Source organism: Micropterus salmoides, unplaced genomic scaffold (genome assembly GCF_014851395.1).
Source record: "Micropterus salmoides isolate LMB-PRFRI ecotype aquatic unplaced genomic scaffold, ASM1485139v1 Ms_hic_scaffold_22, whole genome shotgun sequence".
NCBI lineage: Eukaryota > Metazoa > Chordata > Actinopteri > Centrarchiformes > Centrarchidae > Micropterus > Micropterus salmoides.
This window is the reverse complement of record NW_024041373.1, coordinates 24,956,714-24,980,255: the sequence shown is the minus strand read 5'-3', so window position 1 is coordinate 24,980,255 and position 23,542 is coordinate 24,956,714. Positions and strand designations below refer to the sequence as shown.

At 39.1% G+C, this 23,542-nt stretch overlaps 1 protein-coding gene across 1 annotated transcript in view; it reads left to right on the top strand.

Annotated features, from left to right (window-relative positions):
* LOC119917440 (contactin-associated protein-like 4) overlaps positions 1–23,542 on the top strand; it is an 85,560-nt gene that overhangs the window by 30,665 nt on the left and 31,353 nt on the right. The window contains exons 4-10 of the mRNA XM_038737765.1: positions 3,080–3,227; positions 7,137–7,340; positions 18,076–18,251; positions 18,371–18,517; positions 20,210–20,477; positions 21,008–21,157; positions 21,270–21,441. Coding sequence (XP_038593693.1) covers positions 3,080–3,227; positions 7,137–7,340; positions 18,076–18,251; positions 18,371–18,517; positions 20,210–20,477; positions 21,008–21,157; positions 21,270–21,441 — 1,265 coding nt within the window. The remainder of the gene's footprint in view (positions 1–3,079; positions 3,228–7,136; positions 7,341–18,075; positions 18,252–18,370; positions 18,518–20,209; positions 20,478–21,007; positions 21,158–21,269; positions 21,442–23,542) is intronic.

Below are 23,542 nucleotides of genomic sequence, written 5' to 3'. Positions count from 1 at the left end.
TGAAGATGCAGATTCTGTTAATGAGCATCATCCTGAAATGCAAATAGTGAGAAAAGCTAGAAACTTGCAGTAATACTAAAGGGCAGTAATAAGTGAAGTGGATGTGCAGAGGCTGATTGATTGATTATTGATTACCTGTATTGATTTAGTTGCATATGCCTTCACTGACAGTGCTTTGAAATGGATCATTTGTTTTAATTCCCTATTTTTTCTTGTGGAAATGAGGTGTAAATGTTAACAGCACTGTAACTGCTGGTTCAACCTAAAAATGTCAGTTAATGTAGCTTAGTCAAATTTACATTTTCAAAACTCATAAGATGACTTTGAAATGATTATTCAACCTGAGTTAAAAGTGTGAAGCGGAACTTTTGTCTCCCACTTCTGACAGTGGAAGTAATGGGAGATAATAGTTATGACATATAGGCTCTGCCAGCTCTCTGCCATTCCGAGTTGCTGCTGGTGCTAAAGAGTTGACCCCCCCTGCAGCTCTGGTAAACCAATCATTTCTGGTTGGAATAAAACACATCACTACAGACCAGTTCGCCAGCGCAGGAATGAGCATTACCTGCTGGTGATAGGTTTAATCAGCGTTGTGTGAACTCGTTTGGCTTGAATGTAAAGGACGTTGATTTAATGTAAAGGTCCTGCACTTGCGTTATTTGTCCTGCACTCTGGCTTTAACAAAACTCAAGTTCAGCAACTGTTCAAACACAGCATACAAGGCATCCTCCTAAAAATGTGTAATTTTAAGTGAACAGGGGACTGAATTTAAAACTAATCTTTATTGTTGTTAACAATCTTCTCATTATCATCAGAAGAAACAACCAAGCCTTAATTTATCATGTATTAAAGACACACAGCAAGTTTCCATCATGTCTGTTTTCTTCAAACGACAAGACAGAAGGGTCCCTGGAGAGTTTTAACTCTCAAACAATGCATGCTGGGAATTTTGCTAATCTGTTTAAGGATCTTTACATTTGAGCTATTGCCACACATGGCAAATATTTTGTATCAACTTGCCAGTGGCATTTTGTCGTCCATGCTGAGGGTTCACTCAACAATACAGCTGAGGTTGTCTATTAGACAGTAGAGTGTAATAGGTACTGTTAGGTTCAAATTATATTTCTTCTCTTTTGGTACTAATTAACCTGTCATGTTGAAATTTGCTGTGATTGTCATTTGTGACTTTCTGACATCGTCCCTCTTTTACTCTCAAATCCCATTTCATCAGAGCTCTTGCTATTCTGCTCTTAGACTGTCCCTAAAACCTGTGCCCTCAATAGAGGAAGAAGAGGTGAAGGAAGAGGAACAGTAGGAGCTGGAAGAGGAGATGGGATAGGAGGAAGTTGAGGAGTAGGAGTGGGGCGGAATAGGGAGGAGGAGAGGAAGGTGGAGAAGAAGATGGAGGAGGTAGAGGGAGGAGGAGGAGGTGGAGAACAAGGATCTCAGACATAATTTGTTGTTTGGTGTGTTGTACTGTGCAGCACACTAAGGAATAAAAAATGTGCAAATGTATACATATGTTATTTCTTTTGTTGTGTTACTAATAACTAGTTTTTGTAGTATTGTTTTGAATTTATCTCACCAGTGTGTACGACTGTGTTGTAGTGTATGTGTTTTGGGGGGCTTGTGTTTATGTCTGAGGGCAAAGTTTGGTTTTGAGTGGACAGCTTCATTTTGGCCTGAAAATAGGATGTTTGGGGAATTGGGTGAGAAGTTGTGGATTTGTGTTTAGAGTTTCGAGAAAAAGAGACATCATTTCAAGAGATGTGTTTAATCGAGAAAAACTGTAATCAAAGGCTCCCTTTGGAGGCTTTTCTACTCCTACTCAGGTCATGTTTCAAAAGCCAATGCCTCAACTAAATGAGCTGCGGTTGTCCCTGGTCTCCTCAGCAGGAAACAGTCATTGTGGGGGTTAGGACTCTGTTTTCTGACAGGCTCAGCTGTTCAAAGCTGCGAGATCACTGTAACACAGACTTCAGTATATGGATCAGGTGATGAGATTTTTCTCATGTTAACTTTCCGCCTCATTTAAGAGATGAGATAGAAATTGTAAGTGCCAGAAGCAGCTTTATTGCTAAGTAGATATACATATGCAAGGACTTGGTACATAATGATATTCATAATTCATATAAATATGAATTTGACAATATACATAAAAGATAAAAGAATAATAAAGACAATTGATCCTGTTCAGAAATTCCCTTCAATCTTGTCCACCTTCATAGGGTCCAGAGGTCAGGATAAGCTACAGACCAGCAGCCTGAAGCCATGTCCTCCATAGAAAGGACATCACTCAAGTCACTAAGCCATCCTTATGCCCCTTTATTTCCTAACAGCGTTGAAATCTGCTGTGTAATTGTGGGTTGAGTTTACACTATTAGCATATAAATTAAAAATGAATAAAGTGATCAGAGCTGGTATACAGAATAAAGTTTTTAGGTGAAATGGCAAAGGGCCAAGATAGAAGAAAATCAAAACAATAGTAATATAATCAAGCTTCAGACTAGGGCACAATCAAACTAAATAAACCTAATTATTTCTTTGCATTGAAAAACACATAATTGCCTGAAGATATAAAGTAAAGTACACACTGTATAGTTTGAAATAAAGTTGATAGAAGGGCTTAAGATCAAGCCCAACTTGAAGCTTAAAAGATAAAATATCCAGAAAGAATTTGGATCGCAGAGGTTAATAAAATGTTGTTCCCCATTGACCAAGTGTTTACCAAAGTGTCTGATACATATAAATCTACAGCTAATGCTTCACAAATCTAATTTTCTACCTGACTGAGAAACCATTCACCAGGATCGTGGCACGATCTACACAATATTCTATTCATTAAGAGGAAAATCAAACGAATCACTTCTCACAGAAGCCTTGGGGATTGCACTTCAACTTCAATAAAAAGATGAAAGAACATGTTCACTTATTTCAGTAGTAAGCTTGACTATAATAAAGATCCAGTGGGAGAAATTTCACAGTGATCTTTGTGGTGTCTCACAAGCCAAAGATGAACAGATGTATGGATGGGAAGCCAGAAAACTAGCTAACTCGCTGCTGTTGATGTGTTTTCTAGGCCTTTCCAGGTAACAGTAATGCTGACAGTGTGGTCCAGCACAAGCTCCAGCACCCAGTGATCGCTCGCTACGTCCGCCTGATCCCCCTCGACTGGAATCCTAATGGTCGGATTGGACTCAGACTGGAGACCTATGGATGTCCTTACAGTTAGTTTGGCTTTTTCTATCCTCCACTTACAGGCATAACCTGAAAAGATGCCAGTAGAGAGGACATCTTCTCATTTTACACCATTGCATGGGACATACAGTTCTCTGTGTTCGTTAAAATTATAGCACCTTTGCAGCAATTTTATACAGAAAACCTTTTTTTTTTCCAGTGGTCGTTAAGGATGACCCTCTGTAACTGAACCAAGTTTGAAGGGGAAAAAAATCATCTAGATCCTTTAAGCTGGCTTCAGACTACATAATATTTATGCCTGTTAAGACGGTCACTGTTCAAGAGTCATACATTTTTGTTGTGACTTGATCATACAGACAAACAGACTACACCTTTGTACCTGACCAGTCGTAGTTTCCTGTGATGTCATTGGGAAGTAGGTGTTAGGGTCCAACCGAATAGAACAATAGGATCCAAAGCTGTGTCCTATTGTCTTGTTTTCGGACAAGCCTGAAACAAGAAAGAATGAACAGCTTTGACCTTTTCTCTGTTTCACAGTTCAACCTTCCGGCACCAACAACATCATTCCTCTTCTGCTTTGCCACAATTACAGTTGTGCACAGAAGACTTATCTGTGCTCCTTTTGGTCAACGTCTCAGTACTCGTAGGGGAATTTGTCGTGCGATGGGAGGCAGTACGACTAACGTGGTTGTCTTTTTGTCGGGAGGTTGTTAGGCATCCCACATGCGGTGTCAGTTGTTGTCTACCATGATACACTACACGGGATAAAATGATAATTTGTCGTGCCCTACGTCTGTTGTACTGGGTTATTGTTGTCTGATATCATGTAGTCTGAATCTTCATTTCTGTTTTTGAAATACATCATCATCAAGCAACACGCTACTGGATTAGCTGGCCGCCTTTCCCTTTGGAAGCATGTTTTGTTTACAGTACAAGAACGTTTCATGATGTCAGCTTTTGTTGCATCTTACAAGTGTAAAAACTTTTGCAATATTGTTTTTTTATTATAAACTTCCAGCATCTTAAATCTTGGGTTTAAATGTGCAAGGGCAGGAGAGGACATAACAGCTGTGGCCATGACAGTAACAGAAGGGCTCTTCTTATGTCTGCTGTTTGGCAGGGAAAGTTTCATTATGCCATATGAATGCAGGCAGAAGTAATTTGTCTGTAAGAAGTCAAGCCAGTGTGAAAAGTTAATCGCTTATTCTTTGCCCCCTAACAGTATTTCCACAGACCTGTCATGCAAATCCATCTATGCAGCAATAATAAAGCAGCAGAAATAAATAATCCTGGTCCAACTCTGTAGACAAAGACAATGAGAAAACTAAGCACCGCACTGTTAAAATGATGAAAACGACACACATTATGACATTTTTGAACCAGGCAACAATGACACTGTCACATAAAAACTTGACGGACTAAAAGAAGTCAGTGCAAGAAACATTGGTATGAAGATAAAATGTGTAACCCAGTTCCAAGAATAATCTTTGACAGAAAAGTGTGTGTGCTTGTCTGTTCAGTTTGATTAAATGGTTGCTCTCAGCCAGAAGAAATGGGCTTTACATAGACTGATGCTGGTAACACCTCCTTTATTCATCCAAAAGGTAGTAGACTATAGTACACTTCTAGGCTTATACTTTTGAATAATTAAAATGTTGTGTTTGTACTTGATGAATAAAAATTGTGCTTTCAGGTCAGTTACTGTTTTGTTCAATAAAAAACACTCTTATTAGTCTTCTTTGTCTTGAAAATGAACATCAAGTACCAGGACAACAGGCCCACACAACGGTAGTGGAGTTTGCTCGACAAACAGTCTCTCTAACAGTCTAGTTATACCCAAAAAAGTAAGTTTACAAAGAGGGGCTTGCATTGCTCTTGTTAGCAATCTGGTGAAAACTTCCAGTCTCCATCCAGCACACCAAGAAACTGAGAGACCCCAATGTCTGACTAGATGGTCTGAACCTCCTCACATGCTTGGCAGAGTAGGTAAAAGGGCAGTGTCAGTCAACCTTGACAATGTAGAAGCACATAAATTGTATACCTAAAAGTAATTTTTCTACCACAGTAGATCAGCAATAAAGGCTCACATGCACTGGATGTAATAAGTGATGCATCTCAGCTGACATTTCTAATTTGATGCTTCGATAGTGACACTGTAGGCTAGATTTTTGTAGCACATCAGCACTCAGCACCGTGACAGGTCATGTCAGTGTATAATTTTCTTGTACAGTGACATGGAAGCTGCTTCGTGGTCTGTAATCTGCTTCTCATATTCAGACACCAGCTAAAATACTGGCTTCTCGATAAAGTGTCTACACTTTCCTTCGATTACTGGATATATGACACTGTGCCTGTAATTTATTCAAATGTATCAACATTTAATTGGAGTATTATGCAGAAAGTTTTCAGAATTTTTATTTATTTGTTTTCATCAGTTGAAGGTGCAGAGAAATGATTTAAGATGAAATCATTTTGTTGGAGCCCAGTCCAAGTACAAACTCTATGCTGCCAACTCCTCTAGAAAGAGACGGAAAGTAGAGACATTTAAATAGATGTCTTTTGAGAGAAACAGCTCTGCAGATCTTCAAGGACACAGGAGAATCTGAACTTTGTTAAAATACCTTTGCCACACCCTGCATAACCACTGGCCTTCTGGTTTAAGCATTTCCATTATTCACATTTATCTTTGTTGAATGTTATATGTGTTGGCTAAAATTCTACCAAAGGCTAATATTGTACATATAAATTGGCGTTGCTGGCACTTTAAGAAATTCTAAGAGTCTCTAAAGATAAGTGCTCCCCTTTCTCAAATTTACGATATTTTTCTTCATCATCTTAGTCATTATACAACTGTGTGTATGCATGTTTTTTTTTCTGTCAATAGTAAAGCTTTATTTGCAATAAAAGCCATTCTTTCCTCTGTGCCATAAAACAAATCTACCAACCATCTGGCATATTTCAAAAATAATAAAAAAAAAAAAAAAGCTAAAATATAGTAGAAGCATTTCGACCATGCATAATATCTATTAAGGATCTAGTGACAGAAAATCAATATCAAATCCATGTTTTCAGTGGTGTATAAAGACCTTACATAATGAAACGTTATGTTCTATGGACTTCGCCATGTTGCGGTACTATGTTTCTGCAGTAACTTAAAACGGACAAACAGCGCTAAAGAACGTTTCGTCTATAGACTAGTTCCATAGACTAGTTCTTCTTCTTCTTGTAGAATTCTAGCAGTGTGGATGCAGCACATTGAATACGTACGTTCAAAGAAGAAGAAGAAGTAATAATATACAGCAGGGGTCGGCAAATAAGTTTTGCATCGGAACAATTCCATTTAGTGGAATCACATTTTCTAAATGGCTATTTGAAAGGTGTGTCACGCAGGCAACACTTTTTAATTTTAGTATAAGCTTTCAATTCAACTCAAAATAAAGCATTGCAGCAAAGAAAGTTCTCATGCTTTCATTTTGCAGGCAAAACCACTAAAGAGGAAGTGATTACGTGAGTAACTGTTGCTGTCATGACTGAGATCTATTTCAGCGCCTGTCAAAGTATTCATTTTTATTTTTTGCCGCTATCAAAACACCATAATCTGACCGCGGAACATATATTAGTGGCCAAGTCCCAACAACATGGTTTTACTTTATTAATTATTAAGTAAATATAATTTCTTAATATACTACCTAAAAAAACTTAATTTCTTGACTGGCTACTCTCTGCTGTCTCAGATGGCGACAACTTATGTCCTGTGACAGCCACCGTAGCTGTTCAACGTTCTTTGAAAGGCTGAGGGGGAGTGGTAGACAGTTGGTTGCAATTCGCAACTTCACCGCTAGATTCCACTAAATCTTAAATCTTCCACACACTTAACCTTTAAAAGTTTATAAATTTGAACATACATTGAAGTAATGTGTGATTTTGTTGTTTTTCAGACTCTGACGTGGTGAGCTTCGATGGCCGCAGCAGCCTTCTCTACAGGTTGAGTCCCAGGCTGAGGCAAATGACCAGGGAGAGCATCTCTCTGAACTTTAAAACCCTGAGGAATTCTGGGATACTGCTTCACGCAGAGGGACAGAGCGAGCACAGCCTCACCCTAGAGTTAGAGAGCGGAAAGCTTCTCTTGCTCCTCCGAAAAGGTACAACTCATGAAATCATCATGCACACAATGCCATGATGAGTCGAATTATAAAACAGATACTTGTAGCAAGTTGGTTTCTAATTGGTCAAACACCATTTTTTATTATTCACTTCCAGATGTTGTCAAGTGTGTTCTGCTATAAAGAAAACTTCCTAGATGATGCAAATACCTTGGTAACTGTTGAATTAGAAGCCAAATCACTATTTGTATGGACTGACTCTTTAATGGGTTTGTCTCCACTGAGGGATTCTAGGGATTACGTCACCAAGCCATGCATCTGAAGGTACCAAATCCATGCTGCACATGTGCAAAAGTGGTCCTGTCTGTCAAAGGTTACCGCAAATGTGCCTGTTCATAATTACTCGTGTGTTGTTGTCTGTTCTCATCTCAGGGCATTTTTTCAGGAAGGTTTACAAAGCGTTATTTGATGCAAAAGGAACCCTTCAGTATCTGTAGGAAACGCCCCCGGGCGCGTCTGCATGAGACGCCCTGTCTAGTCCAGGGGCACTAGTAGCTAGCTAGGTAGCAAGCTATGTTAGCATAAAAGGCGTTGACAGCTTCCCAAACCCCTTACCTTAACCCTAACCATCACAGGGGTGTGTGCCTAAACCTAAGTCAGCGATTGTATGCATGTCGACCGGCTACCCATGCTGTCTGATCAGCATCTTGATATGCCACACCTGTGAGATGGATGGATTATCTTGGGGGCAAAAACAAAAGTGTTTATAATTTTTTCAGTGTATGTGCAGAATTTGTTTGGTATTGTGAATTAAAGGAGTGCTTCGCTGATTTTACACACAAGATCAGTTTACTCATCCTGAGCAGTACCACTCAGCCTGTGAAAACAGTTTGTATAATATCTTATTTAGCTCTGGAGGGAGTTTCCAGTGCATGAAGAAATAGTACTTCATATTGGACTTTTTTAACAGAAAGCCTCCATTACAAACTGAAGGTGAGGGGTTTGAAAGTGAATGGCATTTCGGAGGGCTGAATGAAAGATACAATCCAGGGAAATGTAGGATCCAGTGTTTTTGGAGCTTGACCCATACTAGATATTAAAAGACTACTAAGTATTTCAGTATCTGCTGTCCATTATTTTTTAATCTGTTTCTTGTGAGTTCCCTGACTTGGAATATTAAATTGTTGGAGTGCTCATTTTTTGGCTGAGTTCATGTTCTTTTGGTTGTTGTTTGGCATGCATATTTTTTCAAGCTGTTGATTTACGTAGTGGTGAAATACTTATTATTCAGACAAGCATTAGAGAAATATTTCCACTCACAGGCATTTGATTCATGTGTCACTTGCTTTACTATTCTTCAATTCAGCTGCATCTAAACTGCTGAGCTCATGTCCTATAGTTTATGCTGCTTCTACGCTTAGCTGCACGGAGTTCATATCCATCCATCCTGAAGTCGTGGCCTTAACAACTACACATACATTCATTCATAAGAGATTGTCCTCTTACCAGACTACTATATTACTTTTGTGATTTTAATATGCGTAATTAATTAAAGGTCTTAGCCTGCTGCTGCAGTTGGTGGATTTGATTTATCCATCTCAATTCACTACAACACAGTTTATTTTCTTTGTGGTCTGAAGAGTGTAGCAGCTGGTGCCTGGCCTGTAGAATAACTGGTTTTGGCCTCTGTATGCCATGTATTTTTAGGGTGGGGGGGTTATAATTATCACTCTCCAATCTCTGCTATGCTGAAATTGGTGTTGTTGCTTGTGTGGAGTGATGAGCCAAATATCAAATCATACTACATATTCTCTTGGCTTTATTTGGCATATATTCTCTACCTTTCTTTTGTTTTGTTAGTTGCCATGCCAGTCCACCTAGTATGATGTATCAGTTCACTTAAGAGGCCATAAAAGAGTAGGTAATAGTCAGATCATCATGAAATAATGAGGAACTACTTAGTAGCTACTCAGCATGATATCACTTTACTTGGGGGTGAACAGGAATAATAAGTAATGATTAAGTAATTATTTATAAAATTTATAATTTAATCTAATTTATTGCGATAATTAGGAATTACTTGATTCAGAGATATTTAAGAACTAACCATTACCTAATGATTTATTAATACAATCTTTCCTGTCCTGTTCTCTAGTAACTATCTACTCCTCAATTTAGAGTTATTGAGGAACAACTCATTAGCAATTCATTGATTATCAGGTCGCTCCCGATTTGTTCCTTACTCTTTCCTTAGTAGTCACTCTCATATTTGTGTACCATTTGTAAACCAATGTTTTGCAATGCAAAATGCTCTATAAGGGTAGTAAAACTGAAGCTTGAACTTAACTTAAATTATTACCAATAGTTAAGAATGGCCACTATCTTGAAAGACTGACAACAATGTTATTTGTGTAGCATCATCATCTCTTTGCTGCTACACAGAAATTAGGCACTGTCATGAGTTTCTCAGGTTAGGGAAGTTGTTGTCAGAAGCAGCCGTCTGTGATTTGTTTCTGAATTGTGGCCAGAAGCAGACTTTGTTGATGCATATGTTTCCTCTCAGCCTGTAACTTGTTCCCTGCACACTGATGGATTTGGGGGTTTGTAAGTGCCAAGTTTATTTATTCAGCTTCATCTGCCATATATAGCACACATGAATAAACATCAGAGTCCGCCCTACGTCTGTAGGGTCGGTCCAAGATGCCAACATTCTTGTGAAAAAGTGAATTTTGAAAAGAAATAACATCAATCTCCAATCACTGGACTGTCAGAATCATAACCATGAAAACAATCAAGTGTGAGGACGATAGAAATGCTGACAAAGACATGTTTTCAGGTACAGAAAAGGGCAATATAACATTATTTTCAACATGCAGACATAATCGCAACATATATTTTTAGCTGTCCTTATATTCTTAAACATGCACAGCCATAGTACATTTCTTCAGAAGGGCCAAACACTGCGTAGCATCCCATGAGCAGTTTTGTCGGTTCAGTTCCTTGCTCTATGGCACTAAAGATGTAATACCAGCCTCTCTAATTGCAGGCCACTGTGCACCCCTTACTTGAAAATTTACTTTGAAAACAGAGGTAATTAACAATTTTGCACATTTACCTGCATTAGATTCTCATTAGTTTGTGCTGGTCTGGCCCCCCACCTTAACAACCCATTATGAGAGTTTTGTTCCCCCTGTGTACCCTAAGCAGCCTTAAGCAGCACTTAACAGAAGACACTTAGTTCCGCTCTGTTTGTCTGGAGCTGTCCAAACTGTTTGAATAAATACACGGGCTTATTAAAATGTATGCGGTCTCTCCGAAAGCATCCCATTTTCTCTCTGCTGTACATTCATCAAAATGTCGGTTTAAAGTTCTGTGGCTCACTTGTTTATAATTAAGCTGGGTTCTTTTCTGCCACTGGAATATTTTGTGAAAATAAATATACCAGGGATCAATGTTCACTGATCTTGTGCCTTCTGGCTGAGCTTTTGTTAGGTAAAGACAGAGAAGGTTTCAGAAAGGAAGACAGGATATAACTCAGAGAGAAATAAGAGAGAGTAAATAAGTGAGCTCTTTGGATGGAGAGGTTAGCTTATTCATTTTGTGTGAGTTTACGGCACGCTGAGTAAATGTGAAAGTTGGATCACTTGAGTTTATCTATGTGGTTAACTCACATTCCCAAGGGAGTTGACAGGAGCTGCCTGTGAAGCGCGGAGTGTCAGGTAATAGCTGTTGAAATAGAGAAGATTGATTTGTAGTTGTATTAAGACTGCTTGGGCTGGAGGTTCAGTTGCTGTTGGAGCCTCCATCATGTAATAACAGACTGATGGGACTATTAGACAGAGCACCAGAAATGTGTCAAAAGCGCTGGTCTGGTTGTGCTCTATTTAATTTTATTTGTTTTTTGATCATTCTCAGTATAAAATTGAGAATCCCAAACACCCTATTTTCAAAATGAAGGTCTCTCATAATCATTCAATCTTGCTGAAAAACCAAACTCTGTACTTTGACTTGACACAAACACCCATCACTCCATCTAAACACACACACTACAATACAGTCTGAGATAAATTCAAAACAACACTACAAAAACTGGTTATAAGTTATGCTACTTGTGGTTCTCCCCCTCAAAAAAACGTTTTTACATGACGAACACAACAAAAGAAACAACAAATACATGTGCGCATTTTTTTCTTCTTCTTCTTCTTTCTTTAGTGTACTATAGTATATCACACCAAACAACTAATTCTTCTACCCCAGCATCCTTTGATCTGGGACAGGCCAGATATTCTCCTCCTCCTCCTCTCTGGTGTCCTTTACCTTTTCCTTCACATAATTCTGGATCCATTGTTCCAAAACTGAATGAACTGACTGACTCTGGTCCTTTTATATATCTATTGAAGGTTCTGATTGATGTGTTATCAAGTATGACTCTTTGTGTTTCTACCTTGGTAGCTGTGTGCTAATTGAGCTCAAGTTGCGCTGACTTGACTGAACTATATTGAATGTTTCTAAATCTGCTTTCTAGATGACCACATGATTTAGGCAGTGAGAAATTAAGGGATTTGTTTGTAGAGTTTAAGGAAATTGGTGTGTTTTTTGAATTATATTGGTTTTAAATTATAGTTCAAAAGCCTGGTTATAGTGTTTAAGCAATTGAGAAAAACTGTAACAGCCGTTTTTATTTTAGCACTTATACATAATTAAATGTTACCTGTGACATGTCACATTTTTCCCGTCATGTAGTTGTTGTGTCTCTCTACAGTAGATAAACAGATGCTAGGTGGATGCAGACGATGATTCTGGATACAGTCTATCAACAACGCTGTCACAGTGAAGGGTGGTCTGTGTGTCATGTTCAATACTGCAGATTCGACTTACCACAATATTCTACTTTATCCACAGTGATTTATAGGAAGGTGTCTCAATTGTTTTTAGTCTTACAGGGTTGTAACAAAGCAGCTTAGTCTTCATCCAAGGAGCAACATGCTCATATCCGAGAGGGCCAGCTGTGCTTAAGTTTACAGCCCACAGCTGACTCGTTCCAGCAACACAGGAGTGATGTTTGACTCACAAAGACAAGCTGATTAGTCAAATAGCCTAAGAGGCTCAAATGGTATTTAGTCACTTGTTGAAGTCGAAGGGTTTTAAAACATTGCTTCTTCAAACGCCTCTTTATGGAGTTATTGCTGTGGATATGTAGAGAGAGTGCTGACTGTTGCTGATGTTTAAAAATTGCTGATTGTGTTGATTGTGGACAGACACCTTAAAAGAGGGGTGGGGTGAAGGGAATGAAACCATCACGATGTCTGCACAGAGGCAGTTTTACAAAGTACAATAATACGACAAATAAAACTTGCTAAAGGAATGACTAAAACAGCTGTGGAATATCACTGTAGTAATAACCTTTTCTCTTTATTACTTTTTTGGACAGGCTTCTTTGAAAGTCTTCAAACACATAAGATTTCAAAAAAAATTCACTTGTTCAGAGGTTGCACATTATGCTTGTGTTGACTGATTGTGTGCACCATATCAATCATTTAAGCTGAATAGAATGAAATGAAATGCTGAAACAATTACAGCAGGCTGTCATCTGATAAGACCTGTCAGTGTTCTCCAACAAAATGAAATTTGGAGCTGCAGCAAAAAGCCGTAATGTAGAAGCAGACAGCAGATGATTAGGTGATATTGCCTTGGGGAGCTGTCTGGAATAATCTAACACAGAAACCTACACTGTAAGAAGTAAAAAAAAAAAAAAAGGCTTTGAGAAACTTTAAGTAGCTTCTCATGTCATAAAAACAAGAGAAGTTCAGAGAGTTTTCTTTAAAAACCCCATGAAGAAGGCTACCTGAATCCTCACTAAAAGATGACCTCAGTGATTCTGGAGATCACACAGGGGAACTCCCAAAAGTTTCTTGAAGTACTGCAGACATGAAGGGCAGTAGAACAAACATTATCACTGTGAAGAATCTTCTTTGCTGATAAAGCTAATTGGAATTCAAACCAAAAATACATCTAAAGGGTTTAAACCCTATGTTTATCTGTCGGTATGAAAGAATGTCCCGTACTATGTTAACTCTTTATTTTTATTACCATGTCCTTCCTAATCATTTAAAGGTGCGCTGTGAAGATTTCCGGTAAACAAATAGAAGTTATGTTTACGTTTAGTGTTACTTACCAAAACACATTGTGGATATCCTTGGGGTCAAACAACCATGTAAAATGCATTGCAGTGTAGGGTTGGGCGATGTCTACAAAATTTCCATCAGACGAGGTCTACTATGAAACATCGGAATGGGTGATATCATCGGGTGCGCGGTAGAAGTCGTCTTATGTGCATGTGTTCTCGCACAGACTTAACTCTGTAAAAAAATAGGTAGACTATTAGCGTTACAAGTCGAGGTGGATATTGTACGCATTGGACCAGGTAAAGAAACACTGGGTGCAGATGTTGGTTTAATTTGTTTGATAGGCTGCGTCATTAATAAACCAACGTGCGGCTCACCTGCTGCTGTGATAATGGTGGAAAAATACGGAAAAAACTCTCTCAGTCTTTTGGCAGCCCACATTGTTAACACCTATGTTTTCTTGCTACCGGTCTTCTTCCCTGGCTTTGTTAGTGCAATGTAGCATATCTTGGCATATCACCATCACCTTTAGATCAGTGGAATAGTGTGAAACCATTTTCCATACAACACAGCGTATTACATTAGTAACGTAGCTAACGTGATGTAGCATGGTAACAATGAAACGTAACTTACGGAATGTCTTATTACTTGATTTTTCTTTCACACGGGAAGCTAACGCCAGTGTTCTGGGTCAGGGACCAACTTATTTTCCACCCGACCACCCCTCCACCACCTTAGTGTCGGACTTTCATGGATGTTTAAATTCCAGTCACGCTGTTTTAACCTGTGACAATAGGTGTAAAATGGCATGCCGTTTCTGCATAATAGAAGTCAATGCGGTCAAAACGGCGTGAAATGACAAGCGAAAAGCAAAAAATGTGTTGGAATACCACACAAAAATAACTAAAGAAATTGGTGTGTTATTCATACGATTTTGATGATATCGGGCTACAACAACAAACTGCTCCATAGCTATGCTACTAGAGGTCAAAAACGCCACAGGGTTTCTTTAAGTAGCTTTGGAAAAAGGGACAAATATGACAAATATGGAAAGAGGACAACAGCAAAATAATATAACAATACAAGAAAAGAAAACAACATCATTACTTGACTGCTAGACTCTTTAGTTCCCACTCACACCAGAAACTGAAACAATGAAATTCCTCTATTTATCACTTGCAGAATAGGTGTTACTGGAGGTTTGGTTGTGATTAGTTTCATTCATGGCAGAATGGATGAGTAGGAATGCACTTTTGGCAAGGTTGTATAAAATTGGATGGTGAGACAAAGCTAGCTTTCTCCATTTTGGACTCTGGTTCTCTTGTTCCCTTGTTCCTGAGCTCTGTCAAGACGGTTTGCAAATAGGTCAGTGGCATTTTGAAATTCACCAGGGCTGGACTGGGACAAAAAATCGGCCCTGGCATTTTTGGCCCGGGCGGCCCACCAAAATCGGTCAGACGCCCCTCAACAACACACCATCCTTCCATTTAAGGGCTCAGATTAGGGGTGTGACAAAACACTAAGCAATGAAAACAAGACAATATTATATTTTAATAGGCCTACTATTTAGAAAGAAAACATGTATTGATGAAATAGCTGACTGGAGGGTTTTAAGCATTAGACACTTAATTTCCTGCATTCTGGGGACATTTTCTGCACCAATGAAGAACAAAATTCAGGTGGCTGGTGACAATTCAGAATATAAAAATATAATATAATATAATTCAGTAATTAGAAGCTTACAGTTCTTTACAACTGCTTACACACAAAATCTTTACATGTCACACGATTTTTGAAACCTCTCACTCAAAGAGCAAAACCTCATCTCAAATCTTCTAAAACATTAGCTATTTCTCAGCCTTTTACTCAGTTTTCAATTGCATAAAACTATTTTTTTCAAAGCACTTCACACAATTCTCTACCTAAGACACAAAAATCTAACAGGAAGTGACCTGCTTTCCTTTTCTAAACACAACCAATGAAAATGCTACACACAGCCACTCCTTACATGTGCAAACAGTAACTGCTTTACTGATCACTAACCAATCACTGCTTTAGTATACAGCAGACCAATAAATAGGTCAAAGGTCAAATTACCTGTTTTGAACAATGGATGCCAACAATGGACAGAGAGCAAGCGGAGAAGGAGGCAGAGGCAGAGGCAGGGGACGACAACAAGGACAAGTTTAAGGAGGAAGAGTTGGAAGAGGAGGAGGAGGAGAAAGAGGACGATGGCAAAGAAGAGAAGGAAGGAGAGCCATCACTGATGAGATCAGTCACACTTATTGATCATGTGATCAACCACAAGTTGACAATGAGAGAAGCCAAACTTGAGTGGCTTTACAGTAACATCCATAATTTCAACCTTCAGAAATTAGAACAGGTTTGCAGCAATCTAATGGTTGTTTCAGCAGTACGTAATTGTAAATAAGTATTAATTTATGTCAATAAAAGTAAAAATCATACTTTTGGTTTACATATGTAAGCTATATGGTTTCATTTTTTGTATGCTACTGTATACAACACTGTGCTACTGTTACAACAGCAATGTTTTGCCAAATAAATCGTTGCTGTTTCAACATTGCATTGGTGTTTACAAATGTACACATAAACCCATGAAAGACAAAAGAGCTTTAGATTTAGAACAACAGTGTGTAAATGGTATAACAAAGTGAAAAAAGTGTTTGCCATCTGATGCAAATGCTTCATTTTGGAATGTGTTTGTGACATTATGAGATATTTTGCATTTTGTGTGAGCAATTTGGGGAATTGTGTGTAGAGTTTTGAAAAAAGGAGACATAGTTTTGAAAATGTGTGTAAGCAGTAACTTAAGCTACTTTTTTGGACAACGCAGGTTTCTTCTGTATTTACTTTGCATTGCAGGCTTGTTGTGCAAGTAAACCTTTCTTATACCATTTTTATTTGTTAATTAACATTTCTTGGTACAAGTTTTTTTTTCAAAACATTTTTAACAAATCTTTCAAAAAGTGGTGGGTACATGTCCCCAGCGTCCCCAGTGTAAATGACCCTCCCTCCCTGCTCCCTCCCTACAGGTTGAGCTACTCATGGTTAACGCTTCACCTCCACTCTCCTCCTGCTCACTTTCTCCCTCGGCCCATCACGGTCACTTTGTCACTCTGCTCTGCTAACACCACGCCTCCTCCTCAGAGAGCAGACGGGGTGGGGGCTAGTAAGAGATGTGATTGGCCAGCCCAGTGTCAGTATAGAAAATTACCCAATGGGCCGTTGTCCATGTGTTATGGGCCAATCGTCAGCCCATTTAAAAAAAACAAAAACAATTATATAAATACATAATTTACATTACACCGGCCCCAAAGCCACTGCCACTGGGCATTTGCCTGGTATGCCAGATTACCAATCCAGCTCTGAAGTTCACCAAAGTTGAAATAAGTTTACCTCAGCAATCAAATCCACTTTAATTCTGTGTGATTCTGAAAAACATTGTAGATTTGTTGCCTAAACCTGACCAAATTGCAATATTTTACAACGTTAACCATTACTTTTACTCTAAAAGTGTAACTGGATGTTGTATGTTATGTATTATTGCTAATTTCATTAAGGAGCCCTACAAGTGGAAAAACAACACTAAAGCACTAAATTCTTCAAGTAACTTTTGACTTTTTCAGTATTAACCAAGACCTTTCCTCAACCTTAACATATTTATAGTATATGTATTTGTATAACACAAATTTATAGTATACAAGCATGATTTCTAGGTGACAGGGTTGCAATGAAATATCAGTAATGACTAAATACACTTTATTTCCCCGTTTCTCTCTCTCACTCTGGCATGTGCCAACATCAGTCTGCTGATGATTAAGTACACTTCACTCTTACCTTCTCTATCTCCGTCTGCCTCCTTCACTCACTGTAGTCTCTCTCTCTGCTATGCCAAGCATCTGTCTGACAGATCAATGATGATTGATGACTGAACACATTGGACTCTGTCAGCCTCTGTCTGTCTCCCCTTCTCTTTCTTTTTCTTTTCCCACGCAGACAACATTGTCTCCTTTCAAACAATATCTAATTCATATTTAATGACTGAGTGCATTTAGCTCTCTTCACCTCTTTCTCTCAGCAGAAACTCTGCGCTGTGCCAACACTTTATGGAGTGCATAGAACCAGCACTATTTCCTTTGTCATTTATTCATGCCTTTCTACATCTTTCTCTACTGCCTTTAGTGTTCATTATGTGCTGTCACCTGCCTTTTTCTGGTCCTTACTCAGTTATAGATGTATGAGATGCGGTTCTGGTTTTGACCCCCACATGAGGAGTAAACTGGGATACGGAGTATACTTTGTTACCAGAGAGAGAAGGAGAGGAGAAGAAGCTGCAATTCCTACTATGCTGTTGACAGTAAAAATATATCAGAGTAGGATTCATTCCCTGAATAAAACATTAGGAAAAACTTTTTACAAAAGTCACAATTTCTACAAGGGGAAAAAACTCACGAAATGACCTAAAACGATATGAAATTCAGCAAGCTCATTAGTTATTATCAGTATCAATTCTAACTAATTTTATTTTATCAAAAAGACAAAATAAAGATATCAACTTTGTTCAGATTCTCATCAACCTCTCCTTAATCTACAGTCAACACATATTGATTCCATTCCTTGTCTTCCAGGCAGGAGTTTTTCTCCCGACAGCCAGCATCTTGTGTCTCTGGGCAGCTTGTTAGATGACCAACACTGGCACCACATCGCAGTGGAGCATCACAGCTCTCACCTCAACCTCACTGTGGACAAAAGCACACTATGGGTGCAGATTCCACCAAGGTTCACCCACTGGGACCATGACCAGGTGTGTGCACACAAACAGTAGAACACCTACTTGCAGTCACATCTGCTCAAATGTAATTTTTTATATGTATTTATTTTTTGTATGTGCTTGCCTGTATGTTCATGTTTTTCTCTGTACAGATGAGTGTGGGAGCAGACCAGGGACATGGCTCTCGGAGGTCAGTCAGCCCACACAGAAATTTCCACGGCTGTTTGGAAAATCTTGTTTACAACGCTTTGAACCTGGTAGACCTCGCTAAACAAAACGACCACCGGGTCACTGTCAAGGTAAACTGGCTCACAGTGTGCTAATGAAAAGAGTGTTTGTACCACATGTGCACTGTAGACACCAGAGACATGATATACACTATGACATTTGGTGGATGCGACAGTATATCTGATGTATTTGACATAAAAATATCTTTTGTCTGACTTTGAAAGTAGCATAAAATGGAATGTATATGAATATTGTACTTAAGTACAGTACTTGAGTAAATGTACTTTACATTACATTCCACAAATGGGCATGGAAAATACATGTTTGACTCAATGGCAGGTGTCCATTAAAATCATATAACAAGACACCTAAAACAAACACTCGGTCAACAGATAAACCACAGTTCTAAATCACTGGACAAGGGACTGTTTTCCAATGCAACAATACTTCTGCTCGATGCTGTATTACTCAATAAAATATAAAAATATAGCAAACCTAACCATGGGTTAAATTGACTACAAACAAGCAAATTAGGCTTTATAAACAGCATGTGTTGTTTTACCCTGCGATGGACTAACGACCTGTCCAGGGTGTACCCCGGCTTTCGCCAGATGTCAGCAGGGATTGGCTCCAGCCCCCCGCGACCCTGTACACAGGATAAGTGGTTGGAGATGGATGAATAGATGGATGGATGTGTTGTTTTACTTTGGTCAGTGGCCGGGGCAAAAGAACAGTCATACACTGTGAATTATCTGGATATAGAAACTCCACTTTGTTTTGTGGAGTTCTTTGCTTCCTCCTTGTCTATTATATTATATATATAGAAACACCTCAGAATGTGTTATTGCTTACACACCAGATATTTACTAAATCTATATCTGTCCATTATGGATCAACAACTGTCACTGCCTCAAAAAATATGTTGTTTCAATATACGCTTCGTCTGTGTGTTTTGCCGGAAAGCTGTTGTTCAGCAGCATCATGATCAAAAGACATAAAATGACAATAAAGGTGAGAATGTAAAAGGCTAGGTTAAGTAAACAATATGTATTTCTGAATCTTTATCTCTGAAAAAGTAAAAACGTTGTCTTAAAGTGCACTTTAAAATTTTAAGAAGTTAGAAAAATATCTCTTCACTTACTCGCCTTTCACTGTAAATGAGAAGGCATGTTCGTGTATCTCTGCGGCATTCACCTCTTCAGTCTGCATTACTGTATATAGCTTTAACTACCCCGCAAAGAGCTTTCAGATTTGATCAAGTGTCTGTGTGTTGCATTCTCCACTGAAAATAGAAACCCAATAGGGAACCTGGGATGTATCATAGCCCTGTTGGTGCCCTGGCAGTGCACTTACTGCAATTACCACTTCTCAAAACTATGAGCCTGCATACAGAGATGACCAACTGCTCCCAGTCCCTTAATCACAGTTAGGTTTCTCACTCTCTCCTCCTCTCTTTTTCTGTCTCTCACCCCTTCTGCTCCCTCATACTTCTTCTACGACCTTAGAAAGCTGTTTTGTGACATTGGTGCCTTCAGTTTGGTCTACTGGTGCTTATTCTAAGCCTGGCTATTATCATTATGGTAATGCACTGATGCTCTTTAAGGAGACTTGCTGATGAGATCTCTGTGCAGCAGGGCTGCCACGCTACCTCGCTAAAGGATTCATATTCATGCGTTATCGTGTTTTCCCTCTTTTCCTGTAATAATTTCTCTCTCTCTCTCTCTCCATATCTTTCCTCCTCTCCTCTTCTCCATTTATTTCAGGGTAATGTGACCTTTTCTTGTGCTGAACCCGTTTTTGTTGCAATGACATTCACCAGCCCCCAGAGCTTCCTCTGGTTGCCAGGGGTGACAGAGCCGTCATCACTGGGCACGTCGGTGGGGCTTCAGTTTCGGACGTGGAACAAGGCGGGGCTGCTGCTGACCTTTGATCTCCCAAAGCAAGGGGTTGTGGTCTCGCTGTACCTGAGCAAAGCTAGGCTTCATCTACAGATCCACAAGTCTGGGAAGGCGCTCCTAGAGCTCAGTGCAGGTCAGTCTGACCCCTAGCTTCCATCTGAATCTTTAATTTCCTCACCATAAGTGTCTCCATTTGTGTGAAGGAAATGACTTGTGTTTTTAGTAATGTAACGCAGCATGAGCAGAACGTCTTTATTTTAAATGATGGAATTGCAGAAAACTGAACACTTACAAAGGTTACTTTATACAGTATATCCATTAAAAGACACAGAGCTGACAGGACAGACAAAAACACCTTCACGTAAATTTCCATTAACAGACAATATGAAAGCAATGCCCGCAAACCTGAAGAGCAGGGTAATCCATCCGTCCATCTTTCTGTTGAGTGTTTGAGCCAGAATTATTTCCAGTTTCAACAGCATTGTATGGTAGTTGAGCCCGGCCTCTGACCTCCCTGTGACACAGAGTAATCCCAGATAATTTCCCTACAGAGATCAACAAGTGAATGACTGAGATTTAAATCTTAACCTTCATGAACTTAAAATTTAGACAGTCTGAATCTTTTTGTACAGTATGCTGTATCTTGTTTGCATGTGTCCTCAGGTTCAGCTCTGAATGACGGTCAGTGGCACTCTGTGGAGCTGATCTCCAGACGAGGACAAGTGACTGTTGCTGTGGACGGAGATGAAGGAGCCTCTGCTCACGCCAGCCCCTCATTTCTTGTTTCCACAGGAAGTCAACTTTTCTTTGGTGGTAAGAGAGAGATAAACAAAAGAACACAAGCATTATTCTCACAGGTTCAGGGTGGACAGCTTACTCTGTATTGTTTGTTTGGCTGACAGATGTTGTTTTCTTTCCTGTGCAGGTTGCCCTGCGGAAGGGAGCAGCCAGGAATGTACGAACCCCTTCAAGACTTTCCAGGGCTGCATGCGTCTCCTGACTGTGGACAACCAACCGGTGGACTTGATCATGGTGCAGCAGAGGCTGATAGGAAACTACAGCCACCTGCAGATTGACATGTGTGGCATCATCGATAGGTAAGACCTAAAACAACCATTTGTTTGATAATATTTATCCAGAGGAGACTGACGTAACAAATGCTATGCTAAACGCTAAATTTGTTTTGACCTTTTATTTATCCAGGAAAGGTTTGTTCGGCACATATTATTATATGTGTGTTACAAGGCATTTTTAGAAAAGAGGAATAATGTTTGATTTTGTTGTCACTCTTTCTTTGTAACCTCAGTTAATCTCCCTCTGAAGGCTCTGTGACTGGATTATTAGACAGCAGTGGATTGAATACAGAAGTAATTATGGCAACAGTGTTCCAGTCTCAATGTGTCCCAAACTGTTTCCTTGTTAAGAAAACAATCCAGTTATTTTTGTCTGTCTTGCATCATATAAGGTGCAGCTTTCTCTCTCTAAGATGACATGTGGTTTTGTTTTCTTTGTTTCTTCAAAATGCCATTTATTTGTGAGAAGCAGTGGTACAGTATCGAATGGACTGTTACAGAGATACACTGTCCAGGAGACACACACACATACATACAACATTTAGTGTTGGTAGGCTTTATGTCTTTGTGTGTGATTAGGTTGGGAAATATTTTTGCGAAATTGTGTCAGTGGAAAGAATGTATTGGCAATATTGACACCATCTTGCTTATGTTGATGTTTTGTATGTTCTGGTCTTTTCAAGAGCGGCAGATTATTCCCATGGGGAAAACCAATTTCAAAGTGTCCTATATAAACTTTTGTTCTACTGTGTGATTAAAGCACAATACAGAGTATTTCCTTAACTCAAGTCAGAAACACCAAATTACCTAACGTGGGAATTTGACCTCAAATGAAGCTGCTGGTTAATTATGATTTTGTTCTTAACTGTATTTGTGCATCTGTTTGTGATTAACTTGTGCATTTTAGATACTAATAGCAATAAATAGCAGAAGAAGATCAAAGTAAAGTTAAACACAATTTTAAAAAATCTTGGTGACTCAACTTTGATGGACATCAAATTTTATAAGCATATAGAGTCATATGCTGGGGACTTTGTTGAGCCAACACAGATAGTGTACACTGAAAAATCCAATATCACCGTTGGACAGAATCAATATTTTAGACACTTTTGTATTATTAAATACTGGATAAACTGTGGCTTCTAATATGTCTTTTTTCTCTGTCTGTATTGCAGAAAATGTCAAGTCATGCTCCATTGTGTCATTTTAATGTTGTGTTGTGTGTGAGAAATAACACATTGCTCTCAGACATTACATGACATTAGACCTTTTTCGAAATCATTACAGCCCACTTGTATATGACATACATATTATCTTCTGAGCAGCTTTTGTTTCAATAAAATGTCAGCTTGAAAGATTGACTTGCACTTCTCCAACCCCTCACCTTCAACCTACCGTGTACTTTCCTGAAATAAGCACTGCTTGACTGGTGAATTTATCAGTCTCAGGGAAAAAAAGACACGCTCTGCAAGATATGCACATTTGCAGATAAGCGAGGCAACAATCGACTGCCAGAGTTTATAATGCATATATTTAAAAGCAAAAGGTAGCAGAGTTAATACAACGTACTGCACCTGCCTCCATTCTGACTTACTTTTAGATAAAAGGAAAGCAAAGAAATAGGTGCTAAAAATCTGACAAGCCTGCTGACTAAGGATTTTTCTAACAGCGTATTTCCCACTGACTGAAAGATTAAAAATACATGCTGCTCTCTCTTTCTCTCTCAGTCTCTCTGCAGTCACAATTCACTGACCTAATTTCCCCTTCCAAATATGTTTACCCAGTTGCCGCTGAGCTCCATTCATCCCAACCTATATCCCGTTTGTTGCTCCCACCCTCCTTCCCCTCCTTCAATCTTGCACTTAACCTAATCCCCCTTTCTGGATTTCTCTCTCCCTCTTTCTCTACTGTATCTCCATAATTTTCTCTTTTTCCTCTCACTGTTTCCCATGTCTTAACCCTTTGTTAGCCCCCAGCTCAGTTCTAACACAGTGTTGACATTTAGATGGACAAAGTCCAACAGCAACAAAGTTTTCTCAAACTTGTTTCACTGTGTGTATTTTGGATGCCACAGCCCATGATAAAAGTGTCCATGAAGTAAAATAATAACACCAAGATTATTTTC